Source organism: Vicugna pacos, chromosome 31, assembly GCF_048564905.1.
Source record: "Vicugna pacos chromosome 31, VicPac4, whole genome shotgun sequence".
Classification (NCBI taxonomy): Eukaryota; Metazoa; Chordata; class Mammalia; order Artiodactyla; family Camelidae; genus Vicugna; species Vicugna pacos.
The window spans coordinates 16764412-16784370 of NC_133017.1; the positions used below are offsets into that span (position 1 = coordinate 16764412).

General features: G+C 44.8%; 1 protein-coding gene across 6 annotated transcripts in view; it reads right to left on the reverse strand.

The window, feature by feature from the left end:
- Positions 1 to 1131: 1131 nt before the first annotated feature.
- The window catches only part of EXTL3 (exostosin like glycosyltransferase 3), a 95568-nt gene continuing 76740 nt past the window's right edge, over positions 1132 to 19959 (reverse strand). For 4 of the 6 annotated variants that reach the window (XM_031692558.2, XM_072952706.1, XM_072952707.1 and 1 more), the window contains 2 exons: positions 18505 to 18633; positions 8798 to 11923 (listed from right to left, as the gene is read on the reverse strand). In XM_031692558.2, coding sequence (XP_031548418.1) covers positions 11714 to 11923; positions 18505 to 18633 — 339 coding nt within the window. In that variant the 3' untranslated portion in view covers positions 8798 to 11713. Of the gene's footprint in view, positions 1454 to 8797; positions 11924 to 18504; positions 18634 to 19959 lie in introns of those variants that run through there. The other 2 variants (XR_012066091.1, XR_012066090.1) reach the window with 2 other exon arrangements.

Genomic DNA, 19959 nt, shown 5'->3' on the forward strand with positions numbered 1-19959 from the left:
AGTGGTTATTTCACTTAACTGTCCTAACAATAACGTTATCTGGGCATGACTTGAATTCGTCCAAGTTTGATTTCTGTGAAGGGCTTGAGCAATCCCAAAGCACTGTCTCTTTAGTAACCACCTCTCGAGGGATCAAACATATGTAAATACAAATTAGTCAATAAACTGTTAGCAGGGAATAATTAAATTATGAAGATTTTAACCAGGTTACTAGTGGCAGAAGCCAGAGGCAGGAAGAAGCGTTTGCTAGAGCAGAGGGAAAATCCAGAGCTGGCCCTCTCGCATGTTAGGAGAGCGGTCACGAATAACGCTGCCTCGAGTTCAGGGCTGAGGGTGCCCGACCATGCTGGTGCATAGAAGACCCAGGAGAAATGGGGACCTGCTTTCACTGCTAGGGTCATACCACTGATGGCGGCTCTGTTACTGGAAATGCAGCCCCCTGACTGTTGACACCGACCTGGTGAAGAGCCTGACATTTACAAAATTTCTCCCCAAAAAAATCCTAATGATTAAACAGTAACTGAAAATCCACTAAAATGGGGAGGAGGAACCTGATTTTCTTATTTCTCATGATCTTTCTACAAAGTAGTGTACCTATTGCTGTGTAGCAAATTAGCCCCAAATTTAGTGGCTTAAAATAGGAAACATTTATTATCTCACTGTTTCTGTGGGTCAGAAATCTGGTATGGCTGAGCTGGGTGCTCCTGGCCCAGGGTCGTCTCTCTGCAGGGCCACAGTCAGGTGCTGGGTGAGGAAACTGAGGCATAGAGGTTAACTTTCTTAAACACACAGAGCTGGTAAGTATGTGGCTTCTGCCTGACCGTACATTGTACATGAGGATCAGGGGTCAGGAGCTGGGGAGGGGAGACGGGCCTGTTAGCCATTTCTTAAGAAGAGGTAACAACTGCTCCTCTCCTGGAAGCAGCTTGAGGATTTTGGCCCTCACAGTTGCCTTATAATACAGACAGAAGTTGGCCTTTCCAAACTACAGGCATGCCTTGGAGATATCGCTGGTTTGGTTCCAGACCACAACAATAAAGCAAAACCTGCAGTAAAACAAGGCACAGGCATTTTCTGGTTTCCCAATGCATACAGAAGTTATGTTTATACTGTAGTCTATGAAATGTGCAAGAGCATTATTTCAAAAAAAAAAAGCTGTACAGACCTTAATTAAAAATTAGTGCTGCTGGGAAATGGCACACCGACAGGCTTGCCTGATGCAGGGCTGCCACAGACCTGCAATTTGTAAGAAATGCAGTATCTGCAAAGCACAGCAAAACGAGGGCCGCCTGTGCAACACGGGCTCAATGGAGAGAAGAGTGGTTGCATGGTCATTTGTTCACAGGAGCCAAGCAGACTGGCGGTAGGAAAGGGGCCACTTCTCTCTGGCCCAGGTCGTTCTTCCCCTGCAGCCAGAGGACAGCTGAACGTTGTCTCACTGTTCCATGCCTCCCTGTGGGAAGGCAGAAGACCTCTGATGTTCTCAGATGCACTGCAGTGGAACTGGGGGTAAATAACATTACTCTCTTTTGAACCCAGAATGACGTAGAAGTAACCAGCTACAATTCTGAAGGAAGTCACAACCAAATCGTGGAGAGATAGAGTGTAGAACTGAACAAAACATGTCTAATTTTGCTGGAGGCTGCGGCCAACAGTGTATTGGATCTCATCATAGGTTTTAATCACATCATAAAAGCATTTTACCATCTATAGATTCAATGCAATCCATGTTAAAATTCCAAAGGCATTTTTTTCACAGAAGAAAAAAAACCCCTAAAATTTGTATGGAACCACAAAAGACCCTGAATAGCCAAAATAATCATGAGAAAGAGCCTGAGGCACAACTCCTGATTTCAAGCTTTATTTCAAAGCGATAGTAATCAAAACAGCATGGTACTGGCATAAAATTAGGCACAAAAACCGATGGAACAAAATCAAGAGCCCAGAAATAAACTCACACGTACACGGTGGAGAGAGCCAAGAAGACTCAGTGAGGAAAGGCTAGTCTTGTCAGTAAGTGGTGCTGGGAAAGCCGGAGAACCACGCACAGAAGAGTGGAACTGGACTCCTGTCTTAACACTACTCGCAAAAATTAACTTGAAAAGCACTAAACACTTTTTAAACGTAAAACCCCAAACTGTAAAAACAAGAAGAAAACGGGACAACCTTGACATTGGTCTTGGCAACAGTTTTTTGGCTGTGACACCAAAAGCACAAGCAACCAGAGTAAAAAGCAACAGATGGGACGACATCGAACTGAAAAGGTTCTGCTCAGCAAGGAAAACCAACACCACGAGAAGCCACCAAACAGGAGAAAGTATTTGCCGACTATCTGATGAGGGGTATACTCAAGATACATAAGAAACTCATACAAGTCAACTAAAAAAAAAAAAGAATCCGACTTTAAAATGGGGAAAGGACTTGAATAGACATTTTTCCAAAGAAGACATACAAATGGCCAACAGGGCCATGAAAAGGTGCTCAGCATCACAAATCATCTGGGGAATGCACATCAAAACCACAGTGAGATATCACCTCACCCTGTCAGAATGGCTGTTAACAAAAAGACAAGAAACAAGAAGTCTTGGCAAGGATGTAGAGAAAAGGGAACCCTTGTGCACTATTGTGCAGCCACTATGGAAAACAGTAATGGAGGCTCCTCAAAAAATTAAAACAAAGAACTACCATATGACCCAGCAGTCCGACTTCCAGGTGTATATCCCAAGAAAATGAAATCATTATCTGAAAGATATGTCTGCACCCTCATGTTCACTGTAGCGTTATTCACAGTAAGCAAGACATGGAAACAACCTAAGTGTCCACTGATGGATGAATGGATAAAGAAAATGTGGGCTACATACACATACGCAACAGCCATAACAAAAAGGAAATCCTGCTTTTTACAACATGGATGGACCTTAAGGGCATTATGCTAAATGAAGTAAGTCAGAGAAAGACAAATACTGTATGCTCTCATAAGAGGTATCTAAAAAACTGAACTCAGAGGAAAGAGAGTAGAATGGGGGTTGCCAGGGCCAGGAGGTGGGGGAAGTGGGGACTATAAACTTCCAGCTTTAAGATGAGTAAGTCCTAGGGATCCAGTGTACAGCACTGTGACTACAACTAACAACACTGCATTCTATACTTGAAAGCTGTTAAGAGAGTAGATCTTAAAAGTTATTACCACAGAACTGGTAATTATGTGACGGGATGGAGATAATTAACCTTATGTGGTAATCATTTCTCAATGTGTGTATCAAATCTTTAAACCTACATACGTTATATGTCAGTAATATCTCAACAGAAAATACTAGAATAAGTGAAGACACTCTACATGACTCATGTTTCAGTTTTACCCTCTGATCTTCAGACTCAATACAATCCCATCAAAATCCAGTGGGTAACAACAACAAAAATCCAATTTTTTTTAAATGGACAGAGGACTTGAATAGACATTTTTCTGAATAATATATACAGATGGCCAATGAGCACATGAAAATGTACTGAACATGATTCGTCATTGGGGAAATGTAAATTAAACCCTCAGTGAGGTACCACTTTACACCTACTAGGGCGGCTGTAATTTAAAATTAATTATAAAACAAGTGATGATGGCAAGGATGTGGAGACACTGAACCCTTCCTTGTGCATTGCTGGTGGGAATATTACATGGTGCAGCTGCTGTGGAAAACAGTTTGGCAGTTCCCCAAAAAGTTAAACATTGAGTTACCATATGACCCAGCAGTTCCACTCATAGGTATGTACCCAAAAGAACTGAAAGCAGGGACTCAAACACATATTTGAACACTATGTTCGTAACAGTATTTACGAAGGTCAAAATGTGGAAGTAACCCAAGTATCCATCGACAGGTGAATGGATGAACAAATATATATGCCATATTTTACGCCACAGTGTATACATACATACACACACACAATATACAGTGAAATATTGTCCAGCACAAAAAGGAATAAAATTCTGACACATGCCACAGCATAGATGAACCTTGAAAACATGCTAAGTAAAATAAGCCAGACATGAAAGGCTTGATACTCTGATTCCTTTCATATGAACGTCCAGGACAGACAAATCCACAGGAAAAGACAGAGCGTAACAGGTGCTTAAGGGAAGAGGGGCTGGGGACTTACTGGTTTAACGGGTACAGACTTTCTGTCTGGAAGATGCAGAAGTTCCGGAAATAGCTTGTGGTGACAGTTACACGTTGCGAATGTACTCAGTGCCACTGAAGTGTTATGTTTATTTTTTTTAACTTTTTTTTATTGAGTTATAGTCATTTTACAATGTTGTGTCAAATTCCAGTGTAGAGCACAATTTTTCAGTTGTACACAACATACATACAATCATTGTCACATTCTCTGTGAGCCACCACAAGAAGTTTATGTTTAAAAGTGGTTAATGGTCATTTTTAGTTCTGTATATTATACAAGAATTTTTTAATCTTTAATTCCAGCAGGTTAGAAAACCTTTTTTTAAGGGAAAAAAAAAGAAATAAACAAACTAATTCTAAAATTTATACATAGAAATACAAAGTAACCAGAGTACCCAAAGCAATTTTGAGAAGAATGAGCAGAGCAAGTTGGAGAACTTGCACTTCTTCACGTCCAGGTGAACGAGAAAGCTACATTAAGTTAATCCAGGCGGTCCGGGACTAGCAGCAGGGACGGACAAATCAGCACAACAGGAAAGAGAGCTCTGACACACCCAGCCACGCTCACACAGCTGTTCTGTCGTCAACCAAGGCCACAGCCAATGCAGCGGAGAAAGGAAATGCTTTTTAACAAGTGGTGCTGGAACAACTAGATATTCACATACAAAAAGAGAAAGAATTAGAACCCTGACCACCACCACACACCACACACAAATGTCCGCTCAGGATGGGTCCTAGACCACACAGCTTTTAGTGGAAAACGTTAAGACTATCTTCATGACTTAGGATCATGAAGGCACAGGTTCCCGGAATCACAGAAAGCAATGACAAGAAAAGAGTTACAAATAAGATCTCATCAAAATTAAAAGCTTCTGCTCATCAGAAGATACCATAAAGAAAATGGATAGGCAAGCCACAAATTGGAGAAAATATTTCTAAAACTTACACCTGACAACAGACTGGTATCCAGGATAAAGAATTCTTGTAATTCAACAAAAAAAGAAACAATACATGCAGAGAGGAGTATTATTCAGCAAGAAAAAGAAATGAACTATCAAACCACAAAAAGATGGAGGAGCCTTAAATGCATATTGCTAAGTGAAGGAAGCCAATCTGAAAAGGCTGATTCTAACTGACACGTGACACGACAGTCTGGAAAGGGCAAAACTATGGAGGCGGTAAAACAGCAGCAGCTGCCAGTGGTCGGAGGGAGAGCGGACCGGCTGGAGCACAGGGGTTTTCGGAAGGTGAAACTGTTCTATACAATACTGTAGTAGTGGACACGTCTCATGGTACTTTTGTCAAAACCCACAGAGGACACTGCACATAGAATGGACCTTACTGTAAGCTATGACTTCAGTTAACCCATCAGTACTGGCTCATCAGCTGTAATAAATACTCCACACTAATGCAGGGCGGGAAAGGAGGCGGAGGAACCGTACTTTTCACTCAACTTTCCTGTAAACCTAAAACAGCTCAAAAATAAATGTCTATTAAAAATGTGTCTTTTTTAAGAAAAAAGCAATACAAAAAAAGACAAAAACAATTTTAACAGATTTTTAACAGGCAAAATATTCGTGCAGACCCTTCAAAGAAAATAACATGTAAATGGCATAAGCACATGAAAAAGTACTCAACGTCATCAGCCATCAGAGAAATGCAAGCTCAAACTCCAGGACACCATCACTCACCGACCAGAACGGCTAAAATGACAAAGCCTGACAGCAGCACAGGCAGGTGAGGGTGTGTGACACTGAGTGACACCACTGTGACACTCAGAATTACCAGTGGGCGTACCAGTGGTGCGATCACTCTGGGGAAAGGTCTGGCAGTTTCTTATAAAACTAAACGTATATCACCCTGCCTCATCAACAATTCCACCCCTAGGTATTCACCTGGAAACAAGTCCACAAAAAGACTGCACAGAAACGTTCACCATTTCATTTCTAACAGCCAAGCTGGCAGCAGCCCCAGTGCCTATCAGCAGATGCCGTGCAAGGGGTACCTCTCAGTAAAAGGAACAAACTGCTAATCCTGCAACACTGGAGGAATCTCAGACACGTGACACTGAGTGTCTAGAAGACTTGCACAAAAGAGTAAAAATTGTATGGCACCATTTATATGAAATTCGAGGAACAGGGGAAACTAGCCCAAGGTGGAAAAAAAAATAGGACATTGGTTATCTCTGTGGGGTGGAGGTGGAGACTGACTAGGAAAGAACACGAGGGAATGTTCTGAGTTTGAGAAAAATGTTCTGTATCTTGACGGGGTTGGTTACACAGGTATGTGTTTGTCACAAGTCAGAGAATACACTTAGGATTTGGGATTTCAGTGTGTAAATTTAATATGTAAAGTTTACATTAAACACATAGAAACTAATATTGACCCCAGTTAATAATGTGTGCTTATATTCTTTAGAAGGAAGGGTATTAATGTCAGTAATTTACTTAGAAATGCACCAAAAATGGGATGGATAAAAGGATAGAGGGACAGATAAGGGGATGAAGAAAATGGACAGAGGGATGAGTATATAGGGAGCTTTAAACAAGTGTAGTAGAACAGTTGCTCGGTATACAGGCGTACACTATAAAAATTATTGGAACTTTTCTGTACTTTCTTGAAAATTTTCATAATGAAATACTAATACTGCTCGGTTAAATAAATAGGATCTACATAGCTCAAATTCTAACATGACAACCCTACAGTATGAGCAGGACTGCACTCTTTCACAAATAAGAAGACAAATGAAGCAATATGAAACCATTTGCCCAATTAAAACAAGTCAAGGAACAGTGAAGTTAAACAGCAAACCAAGCCTGGCCTGAGGGCATGGCTCAGTGACCTCTTCTGGGATCCATTCTGGGTCTTTAGTTCTTATTCCCCTTTGTCAATGAATATTTAAATAATAAAAATCGTGAATTTTATAAGACTTCTTAGCCGTTGTGTGCCAGCTTCATTTAATGCTCTGGTAGTAAATACCACTTAGCTGTATTCCAGAAGTGCTAAGGTTCTGATTACTGTTCAGCCAGCTATGATTTCTAAGTGACCTTCCTTAATTTTGTTCTCAAGTCATTTCATTCATCAAAAAACTATTTAGCATGTAAGTGCTTTATTCTCAAGAGGTTTTGAATCTGGTGTGGGAAGCAGACCTGTAAGACATCACCGTGCACAGTGCAGACAGACACAGGTCAGGCTGCTGTAACAGGAGACTGGGGAGGGAGAAGCAGCGACTTCTGAGAAGGGAGGGTTTCTCGAAGCAGTGCTGCAGCTGAGTCTTGAAGGAGTTGATGTTAGAATGAGTAGAATGTAGAAAGAGCCACTAAAAAGTTTACAGTGTGTTACCCCATTAATAGTTCATTTCTGTTGTGTGCCAAACAGTGGACTCTTCACACTTACGACGTGAACTTTCACCAAGTCTTTAAGACGTGGGCACAGTTCTTGCCATTTTCTGTACAGACGAGAAGTTTAGAACATAACTTGCTCCCCACCACAGTTTAATGGGCGAGCCAGGACTTGAACCCATGCAGTCTACTCCAGAGTCCACATCCTTAACCACAACATTACCCTCCTTAACCACATTTTTGCAAATATTGTGGAACCTTCAATTTCAATGACAACATCAACCACTACCACTTGACCACTCTGGCTTACCTCACGTCCAGGCCAGAACTAACAGGCACGGAACCTAAGTTAGACATGTTACCTCTGTGTACAGTGTACACAGTGTACAGTAAGGCGCTCATTTCTACAGCCTCGTCCAACTTCCTCAAGTCTCTCTGATCCTGGGACAAGTTGTAACAAGACGATGGATGGTTGGAATAATAGCAGCTTGGCAGCCAAAACTCCAGACCCAAGGAGGCATCCCCACCCAATATGACCTCGTCTACCTCCCTCACCCACTGCAAAACCTACCTGATCAGCTGTCAGCCCCACCTTTGGAGTAACACTGAATTTCAGGTCCCACTCATTCTTAAGATTGTCAGTACAAACCAAACTCCCAACTGCAGAGCCCAGGAGCGGGGCAACCCCGACGCAGCTTTTCTCTGCTTCCACATCCTCCTCTCCCACTCCAACCATCTCCAAGCCCGCGGCTCGGTGCTCTCCCCCCGGAGGATGGCTCTGATCCCACAGCTGAGCAGAAGCCAAGGACCACAGACATCAAAAGGACGGGACTGTTGACAGTTAAACACAACCTGATGCAGGGCTTGTAGTGACTCCCTCCAAGTCAGCAGAGTAACCTCTAGACCAGCCGAGCCATCCTAAGCCAGCCCTCTTGTCTGGACTGGGAACACGCACACACGTTTTGAAGTTACTATGAACATCAAGGCGGCACACGTGTGCCACGTGCTCCCACAACTCCCTCAAATCAGTTCGGCGATACCTACGTGCCTCTCTGCATAATCAAATAACTAATCCCAGAAACAGACGCAGGCCAGGCTGCCTGTCCGCCCACACTGACAGCATCACCTGGGTTCGGGCACACAGGCTGCTCCAGGACCAAATCGCACAGCGCACATCATGCTGGGAGGGTCCCTGCGGGCCACGCCTGGGTGGCTCCTGGAATAGGCTCCTTCTCTCTTCACTCTTCTATTGCTGCCGAGGAAAATCACAAAAGAGCTCCAAGCTGCTAGAGTTAGAGTCTCATTTTATTTTATTTTATTTTTTTTTACAAAAATCCAATGTAAGACCATTGTGCTCATGACTGGAAAAGGGGTGGGGTGGATGGACATGGCATGGGTATCAGAGAGCTAACCCCTTCCAAACGCCATCACTGCAAACAGGAGCTCCCCGAGTGCACACCCAGGCCGGCAGCCCCTGCAGCGCCCACCCCTACGCGCCAAGAAAGGACCCCACTGCCTCAGTGCACAGGCCCTGGCTCGAGCTGCAGTCCACACAGACGGAGGGCCACTGCACAGGTGCAAAAGCTCAGAATGGCCTGATCAACACCTTGAGGAGGCTCCCCCTTCGGTGGGCACCCCCTCTTGGTGAAGAGCAAACTGGCCAGCTGGAGGTCAAGGACGTGCTGGGCCCCGGGAGCAACAACTCGGCGACAGGTGTTAGCGGGACAGCCCAGGAGGCCCACGCGTGTCTGCAGGGCGGTTCCATGTTCCAGGGAGTCAGGTGGTGCAGGTGACATCTGGCTTCCCGAGGTGACCGATCAGCATCGATGGCATTCTAAGCCTGGACCTGGGCCTCTCCCTAATCCAACTTGCAAAAAGCAACAGCCCTCCTCTGGGAGACCTAACCAAGCCCCCAAAAGCTCTGACCGCCCTGCCTCTTGCCATGAGAAATATCCTTTAAGAACATGGCCAGTGTCCATCACAGCCTGCTGTCCAGAGTCCTTCAAGTCAGTGTCCCATTCAGGTCCAAAGAGTGCTGTCCTCGTCTGTGCTCTGACCTCACTGCCCTCCCTGCAGTGCACTCTGGGGTCATCCGTAATCCTGGGCCACTCAGCTGCTCCTGGATCTGCCCACAGCGCTCAGGGACCCCACGCTCTGGCTCCTCACACAGCTGGCTCCTTTCTCACCAGGCCCACTCAGAGGAGTTCCTCACATTACAACAGACAAGATAAAAATAGCAGCCACGTATATAGCTCAAAACACCACACTCTTTGGCTTCCCAAAGGGAAGAAGGCTACTGCTACAAAGAATCAAGTCCAAAGTCAAAGAAGGGGTCATCAGAAAGTCAGGGCGAGGAGTCTGGACCCCTCCGCTGGGTTGCAGAGCAGCAGAGCTGTGTCCTAGGTGGCTGTCTCAGCAGGGGAACTGGGCAGAAGATGCCAGTGGGAGCGTCTGGAGGACAGGGTCCCCGTCCTGTCTGCTGACGGGGAGAGCCCCAGGTCAAGAGGCCCTACAGGTGGGTGTTACCTACAGGACAGAGCCTGGCTTCAAAATGAAACTTGAAGAGAACCCACCTGGTGCAGGCAGGTCAGAGGAAGATATGCTCCCCTGAAACAGAAGCACAGGACATCGAGGTCTGGGGAAGACGGAGCTGGCTTAAGGCATGTGCGTGCCCGGGGCAGACCTGAGCTTCCGATCAGTCCGTCGTGGGGAACCTCCTAGACTCAACATCACTGGAGGAAAGTGGGGCCCAGAAATACAGTAGAGGTCACGGGCTAAACCCCTGCTAAACACCCCAGCACCCTCTTCGGTCCTCCCACTGCTGCCATTACCAAAAAAAGAAGAAAATACATATAGCTTATTTCTATTGTAGCCCAGGGAACAGAAATTTAAACCAGCTTTATGGGAGGTGAGTGCCTGTTACACTTCAGGCTGGATTTGAGCTTAGTCCTCCCATGATCCTGGCACATACCACACCTCAGGGGGTCCTGGAACCAACCCAGCATTAGGGATCCAATAACTATAGGACGGAGGTCCAGATATGGGAGGAAGGGGAGGTGAATTTCACCAAGGATTTATCCCAAGGCAGGTGCCTTGCTGTGGACTTCCCGGCCAGCCGGGTGGGATTGCAAAGGATGCTCACTTGTCCTGCACCAGAGAGAGTAGGCTGACCCGCAACCACTCAGACCACACCTGGAGGGCAGCCCCCAGGTTTCTGTTCTCTTACATGAGAGAACCTTCAGGAAAGTCTGCAGCCAAAGCACAACAAAAAGGAGGGTCAAACAAAAAGAGCCATTTGGGGGTCTGTCTGCAGGTTTCAGTCCTTCCTCAGTCTTCTCTCAAACACAGGAGGGGAGAGAGCAGCGCAGGGACCAGGACAGAACAGCCCAGCAGTGAGCCTCAAACCTACCAAGTCCCGCAGAGGGGAGCCCAGCTGCCCCCCAGGAGCAGGTCCCCCACACTGAGGGCTCAGCTGAGCAGACAACTCGAGCTACAGAGCGCCGCTGGCAACGGAGAAGGAACAAAGCAACAGGCCTGATCTCCTGGGAGGCCCTGGAAGAGCCACGCTCAGCCCTTCTCTTTCTGCACACAGACACCCCTGGCGAGGACGAAGATGACACTTTACGGATGAGCCAGATACCGTAAGGCCAGGATCCATCTCCACCAACACACAGACCACCTCAGTGGCTCCCTCGCTTTGCGAGATGGGCAGAAATGTCAAACTCCCCTTCAAATATATATATATATGTATATGTATGTGAGTGTGTGTGCATATATACACACACACGTATGTACACACGTGTGTATACACATATATGTATATAAACACACATATAAATAAGCCTTGAATGGCAAAATCTGAAACCTTTTAAATAATAATAGTTGTTAGTGAATTTAAAAACCACAAACCAGCTGTCCTGGGCTTCTGAACCGTGAGAGTGACCCTGCAGTCCCCGTGGTCCTCAGTGTGAGCTATCATCAGTGCCTGCGCAGGGAGCCCGGGGGAAGCTCAGACCGACTTCCTGGCCCAGTGTGGCCGACCTCAGGGGAAAGGCGGCCTCGCCCTCCCACTCTCCCTGCCGCCTCTCCCAGCAGAGGGTCGGGGCCACCTACCTGGTGGGCGTCCCTGAGGTCCTTCAGCGTCTCGGAACCTGGGGAGCCACCTCCCTCACTCTGCTCAGCCTCCCCACAAGTGCAGTGCCCCTAGATGAACTTGAAGCACTTGGTCTTGTCGTGGGGCAGGCGGGTCTTGAAGAGCACAGAGTCCACCCTGAACTGCGTGTACAGCAGGGGCATGTAGCCATACACCTTGACAAAGAAGTTGATACACTTGTGCCGCTCGTGAAAGTGGGAATCATCGTGGGACAGAGCCTGAGGGCACCCCGGGCATCGGAAGGTCCACCGTGAGGTCACCTGGGAGGGAGCAGGGAAGAAAGAGCAGAGGTGAGACTCCCGGGGGCTAATGCTGACAGAGAGCCGGCAGCTTAACCAACCATTTCCGTGGGGACGACCCCGACCCCGAGGGCTACATTCACCTGCAGAGCAAGTCCGGAGCCCGAGCATGGGGCTCTTCTGCCCCACGTGTATCTACATCACTGGTAAGGATGTGCTGCGCAAATGGCCCACACTTCACAGACATCAAAAACCAGTAACTCCACTCCTGGTACTTATCTTGGAGGCAAGAAGTGGGTATGAAATTGCTCATTTCATCAATGTTTTCACTAGCAAAATACTGGAAAACTCCCCACCAAAAGGGGACTGCTTAAATACTTACTAAATACTGCCCATCTGTTTTTTTTTTAAGTCTAAGAAAGCTATATTTAAAGACGTGGGAAAGTGGTCATATCGTTGTTTGGCAGTTATTATGGTGAAATTTCAAGCGATTAGACAAGTATGAAAAATATTGTAAGTTTCACTATGAACAACACGGCGGGCCAAATAAGGTAAAAACTCCTCAGGACATAACCCTGAAAATGCAGGAATAAATATATATAAACCATCTCTTTAATAGTATGGCTGAGCCTGTAATGAAAGAAATGAAATCCTCAGAGGCCAAAGTAATGAAAAGGCCTGACTCCAGTGAGACAGCCAGGAGCTGTGGTTTTTAGGAGGCTGGGGAGGCAATGGTCATGACATCAGGTAGAAGACTTTTTGCAGCCCTGGGACCCAGTGGACGGCTGCGTGGGCAGGAGGCAGCCCCGCGAAGATAGATGGTGACGCACCGTTTCCTTCTCAGTCTGAGCTCTACGTGGAGAGGAAACTCGGCCTCTAAGAACTTACAACCACAGCTGGCCCTCACACATCTGAGGCTAGAATTTCTGTTACTTCTGTGTCCTGAAAAAACCCCAGTATGCTCGTTGAGCTTAAACAAGTCCCAGGCAGGCAGCGAGCCCAGGCACACGGAGAGGCAAGTGCAGACCCTCCCGGGTGTCAATTCAGGCCTCAGAGAAGAGCCCTCAGTAAAACTGCAAAGGGTACGACCTCACAACCCAAAGTCACAAAAGGGGCGAGTCACGTGAGGGAGAAGCTGCAGAAACAAACAACAGAAGCAAGACCCCCAAACACTGCAGAATAGGATTATCAGATACTGACTATAACAATAAATGTGTATCATACGTACAGTGAGCTTTCAAAGTTTGATGGAAGAAACGAGGGACCACAAAAGTCCTAATGGACACGAAAAAGAACACACACATCTCCCCCGACCCGACCCTCTGGCTCCTCCTGTGCTGGGCACTAAATGGGGCTTTGGAACCTTTCACCTGCTGTGCCCCGTTCTGCTCAAGCTCACTTGTGGAACGTGTTTTATATTTATCCTTGGTAACCAAAGACCTAATGTTGGATTGGAGGCATCTCGTTCGCTCCCACCTCCCCAGTTAGTGAGCATCCGGAGGAGGGAGTTGCCGGGCATAGATCAGTCTGGGTTTGTTACGTGTCTGGCTGCAGAGGAACTACCTCTAAGCTCTCCGTGGTCTCGTGGCCCCGTGGTCCCTGCCAGGGGGCCTTTGTAGAGAGCGATCCTCTCTTAAGGGCTCATCGGGGAACAGGTATAACTTGTCAGGCCTCATTCCGTGTGTCTGGCCCGTGCCCTGGGCGTGGACTAGTCATGCGGAGTGAGCAGGGGGACCCTGGGGCTCCCAGCAGCCTTTCTGTCCCGGAGAACCATGGAATGTGTTCCAATCCAGGAACCAAGAGTTCCCACCCCTAGGCTTGCGGGCACAGTTTTCTCACATGTAGCTCTTTGTTGTGTTCTGTATTATCTTCTCCCTGACCATTCTAGTTTAAAAGGAAAAAAAAAAAAAGACTGAGCAAAAATTAAGGAAATCTGAATAAAAGACAGACTTTGGTAATATAAAATCTATCAATAATGATTCATCAATTGGGACAACTGAACTAAAGTAAGATGTTAATACCAGAAAACTGTATGGGGGCAGATGAGAATGTACTACCTCAGTAACTTCCCTGTAAGTCAGTCCATCATAATATAGGAAGTTTATTTTGGAGCTACACCACAGTGTTCAGGGCTGCATGCTTAGGTGATAAAAGCAATCATTTCCCAGGACAGCTGTAGCAAATTACCACAAACTCAGGGACCCAAAAAAACAGAAATTTGTTCTGTCACAGCTCTGAGGCTTTAAGTCTGAAACCAAGGTGTCTACAGGCCCATCCCCTCTCCGCAGGCTCCAGACCATCTGTTCCAGGCCTTTCTCTTGGGTCCCAGCATTGCTGGCAGTCCCCGCACTCCTTGGATGGTACACGCTCCACCCTCCTCCTCCATCACTGTGTGACCGTCTGCCCTTGAGTGTGTGTGTCTCTGTGTCTCTTCTTACAAGGGCGCCAGTCACACTGGACTGAGGGGCCCACTCTACTCCACTGTGACCTCATCTTAACTTGATTACATCTGCAAAGACCCTACTGCCAAATAAGGTCACATTCACAAGTGCAAGGGTTAGGATGTGAACATACTTTTGTGGGGGGGGGTAGTCATAATAAACAGCCTGCCCTCTGGCTTCCAAAATTTTATGACCTTCCCCCATGCAAAATACATTCATCCCAGCATCTCTTAAAAGTCTTAATCCATTCCAGGATCAACACTTAAGTCCAAAACTCTCATCTAAATATAATCAACTCAGAAAGTCCCAAATCTCTTTTAAATCACCTACACTGGATACGGTTAAGACTTGATATGGTCCATCCTAGGATAAAATCCCTCTCTATCTATGGACACGTGACTGCTGGAGAACAAGTTATCCGCTTAAGACACACAATGTGAGACGGGCATATGAGAGACATTCCATTTCAAGAGACAGAAACAGGCAGGAAAAAGAGGTCCTGGGTCCCCAAAAGTCCAAAACCCAGCAGGCAAATCCCATTAGATTTCAAGACCTGAGAGCAATCCTCTGTCCTCCTGGACTGTGGGGGCAGCTGCCCTGTGAAGGTGGCGCCACTCTCTAGAACCAAGGAGACGGGGGTTCTGCCGCTGGGCCCACACCCGCAGGCCCTGGCCAGCAGCAGCCCCCCGGATCCTGAGCTGTTCTTCCCATCACTTGAAGTAAGTAACACATTCTCAGCCAAGTAGCTCCACCAGCCCACTTGCTGCTGGTAGGATCCCAGAAGTTCCACATCCTCCCTTCATTTCATCCTCTGTCCCTTCGGTCAAGCTTGCAGTGTTTGAGCTCTGGAAGCTGGACGTCAGAAATCATGTGCTCCCTGAAGGCTCCGGCAGAAATGGTTCCATGCCCTTCTCTTTGGAGATCCCAGGCTCACATGCACGTCACTCGGACCTCTGCCTCCACGGTCACTGGTGTTCTCCCTGTGTGTCTGTCTCTGGGTCTCTTCTCCAGTTCTCGCGACAAGACACCAGTCATGCTTGATTAAGGACTCATCCAACTCCAGTCTGACTTCATTTCAACTTGATTACGTTCGCAAAGACCCTATTTACAATTATGATTACATCCATAGGTACTGGGGTTCAGACTCAAACGTATCTTTTGGGGGGATACAATTGAACCCACAACAGTGGCTAAAACTGGGGGTGAGGAAGGAGGCTGTGACTGGGAGTGACAGGAGCTTCCAGGGTCCTGACACCCCACGTTTAATAGGTTGTTTTATAATAATTAAGCTATGCACTTAAATTTTATGCCTTTTTCTATATGAGCATTATATATTTTACAATTTAGAAGTTTGAAAAAAATAAAGAAAATGAAGAAACAAGCAACCTGAAAGTCATTAAAGAAACAGAATCTCCAGTTTCGTACCTTCACACAAAGGACATGCAAAGCCCCAAAAGGTATCAGAGGTGAGTTCTACCAAGCCTTCTAGAAAAGACAATTCCAATTGTGCACAAACTCTTCCATAAGAAAGGAAAAAAGAGGGGAACATGCCCCAACTCATATGAGACTAGATACAATTTTCATACCAAAACCAGAAATAAATACTAAAAAGGGAAATTATGGGCCCACTTACCCATGAACACTGATCCAAGTATTCTAAATAAAATACTAGAAAACTAAATCCAGAAATTTACTTATAAAAAGAATTGTGACCAAATGTGTTTATCCAAAGAAAACATGAATGTCAACACCAGAGATTACACATAAAACAGAGAACTATATCAATGGATAATAAGAAACTCACTCAATAAAATTGAAAAAATCATTCACAATTAAGATTCTAGCAAACTAGGAATAGAAAGAAAAGTCAATAAGCTAAAATGTAAAGCAAACATCACAGCTAACAGCATATTATTTAAAGCATTCCTTTAAATAAAACCAGGATGCCCACTGTCACCATTTCTATTAATGCTGTACTGGGTGCCCGGGCAACTATCGTAAGAAAAAATAAAATAAAATGGCTTATGAGGATTAGAAAGGAAGAAAAAATACAGTGCCTTGCATGAGGGATGTATGACTGTCAACACAGAAAACGGGTATCAGTCAACAAAAAATTTTAAATGGAGTTTTAGCAAGTTTTCTAGACATAAGAAACAAAAATAAATAGTTCTATAACAACAAAAGAACACGTAACTTTTGGAAAATATTTATAATAGCAACAAAATACATAGAGTACCTAGAAATAAACCTAAAAAGATGTTCAAAGACCTCTACTGGAAAATTACTGTGGAACTTTACAGCTTGGCAATCTTCTAATACGCCATATTTTTAAAGATATCCATTTTCCCCATTTCACCTACAGATTCAATTCCTATCAAAATTCCAACTCTGTGTGTACGTGTCCGTCTTAACAAGCTGATGATTACAAAATTTATGTGGGAGAAAAAGGGCCAAGAATAGACAAGACACTCAAAGTACAAGATTAACAGACGGGACTTGTCTTAGCAGATATAAAAATAATTCTGAAGATACGACTATTACTGTGGTTTTGGTGCCTGAACAAATTGGATCAACAGACCAGAATAAAGAATCCTTAAAGAGACCCAAGTACACAGAGGCACCTGATCAGTGACAGGCCAGCACTGCAGATCACTGGGTATGGATAAACTAAGTGTGCAATGAAAACTGCTTATGAGACAAAACTGAAATTGGGACCCTATCTCACACCACATACAAAAATCACTTCCAGAAGGGTTCATGATTTAAATACAACAGGGCAAAACCTAAAACTTTCAGAAGAGTATGGGGGAGAGCGTCTTTAAGACTTTGGGGCAATGGACATTAATAAATCATAGTTACAAGCATCAACACTGACTAAGCTCAGATTGAGTGTTTAAAAAAAAAAACTAAATGCGGAGGAATGCTTATAGTTTGATTTCATTTACACAAAGTTAAAAAAAAGCCAATCATTTAGGGATGAATACATATAAGGGAAAACAATTTTTAAAGAGGGGAGGGGAAGGGAATTTAAAAAACAAAGTTCAGGATAGCAATTATCTATGGAGGGAAGAAGTAAGATGGAATTATGGACGTACACATACACCGGGTGGGGACTGAAAATGTGAAACTTCTTATGTTGAGCGTCATTTTCATTGTACAGGTGTTTGTTTAAAGAAGGAGTATATTCAAAGAGTTACATATGACTGTACATATATAAATAAGGTCCTTATCTAGCAAGTGAAAACACTTGCTACTACTGATTTAAAATACGTGAATGAAATATGCTAACAAAGGGGGAAGAACATAAACAAGTACCAGTTTGTCAAAACTGACATTTTGCCCTATTTGTTTCAGATTACATATTTTTTTCTTCTTTTTTTTTTAAGAAACAAGACATTGCAAATGGAGTTTATCCTTGTGTCACCCGCCCCGTTCTGTCCCTCTCCTGCTAGGTCATGGGGAACATGACCTTCAGTTGTACCTGATAAAACCAAACTCTCTTCAAAATAGATGTACCACTGTACACACCCACCAGCCCGGGTAACACCTGCAATTTCTGCACATCCTTACGAACGTCTGGTACTATCACTCTTTCATTTTTGCCCATTGGATGGGCATAAACTATATCCCACTGTTTTACCTTACATTTTCCCTGATTATTACAGAAGCTGAGCATCTGTTTTTTATTATTATTTTTTTTTTAATATGGAGCTGCTAGATTGAACCCAGGACCTCGTGCATGCCAAGCACACACTCTACCCCTGAGTCGTATCCCCGCCCCTGCTGAGAACGCTGAGCATCTTCCCACATGTTTATTAGTCATCTGGGTTTCCGCTTCACTGAAGTGCTTTTCTATATAATTGACTAATCTACTGAGTACAATACTAAATTCCAATTCAAGATTAGTGAAAATTAAAGATGTAACATTTTTCCCATTCATGTTCTGAACCCTCTGAATTCTGTCCATTTACACTGAGGAGTGAAGAGCCCCTGTGTTAACAACTCAATAAACCCTAAGATGACCCTACTTGGTTGGTGGTGTCACCATCCCCATCTTACGGACGAGGACTCTGAGGTATGGTGAGTTACATCAACACGACTACAAAGTAAGTGAATCAGGTATGCATGCACCCCCACTCCCGTAGGCAATGGGACCCTCACCTTGATGGGAGGTTTCCGAGTGATGTGGGAGACAAGGAAGTTCATGGCAATGTCCTCACAGTTGATGTATTCATCCACCATATCTCGGATGGCCTGGGGCATCACGTAAGAATACAGGTAGGCATAATACTGTCAGAGGCAGAAAAGAATCACATACTTTGTTAGAGGCCACAGTTCTTTGGCTTTCAGCAAAAAGATGCAGGGGGCAGACAGGAAGTGTGCTCTGGGGGGAGGCTGGGTGTGACAATCACCGGGAAGCACGACTGGCATTTAGGGAGTTGGGTCCAGGGATGCTCAACACCCTGCAAGGCAGATCTTCTGCAGTGAGGAATTATCCCATCCAAGTTCCCATGATCACCCTCACTGAGAATCAAAATTTCATGGAAGCTCCTTGGCACCACAATGATTCTGAGACAATATAAAGACTTATCAAATTGGGTCAGATACTAGTTCAGTTGAACTCTGACAAAGGCAATGAGGGATAAGTGAGGGGGAAGGCCTGGTTGTCGTCTCAGACCTCAGTAAGCCATTGAGTGAGGAACATCCATCCAATCCCTCAGCGCCTCACTTAGACTCGAGTCCCGTCACCTCTCTCCTGGCACCACCCACTCCCTGCTCCAAGCCACCATTGTCTCTTCCCTGGATTATTCATAGTCTCCCCTAAATTGTCTCCCTGCTGCCGTATTTTCTTCCTGACAGTCCGTTCTCAGGACAGCACAGTGATCGTGTTAAAACACAAGTGCAACTGATCACGTCCCTCCTTTACTCCAAATCCCTCTATGGCTTCTCCTCTCATCTCAGAGTAAAAGCCTAAGTTCTTCAATGCCCTGCAAGACCCAGAGTGGTGTGCCAGCTCAGACTTGGCCATCAGTGATGACTGCTAAATTTTCAAGGGTTTTGTGAGACTATTTAGGAATTCTGTGAGCTTGTTATAAAAAAAAATAGCCATTATTAAAAATATAATTACATAAAGTTAAGTTATATTAAACACCAATAAATACCTGAAGCTTATCACTCCTTAACTAACTAGTTAATTCATTCATTTTACAATTACTTATTGCGTTTTACTGTCATCCTGAGGTTATTTAAACCTATCATATCCGAACGGTGAAAATACTATACAACAGGAAGCAACTGCCCACGTCTTCCCAACTCCATGTTCAGTGACTCATGTTGATGACTTGAATTTAGTCACGGTAAGAATATTTACACCACAGAAATGGGCAAATGCCATAAAACAGGGCAAATGTTAATTGTGATATGTCGCAGTATTCTGATGATGAATGAATAGATGAGGTGCCCAATAAAACTGATTTATATATTTTATGACCTTAAATAGCAGAATATATATTGTAAAATAGTAATAAAATTTTTGTATGGTGGTTTACTGGTTCTCTTGTGGCAAAGTACTTAAGAGATGGTGAACTTAAAATATGAATTATGTATTTTTCTTTT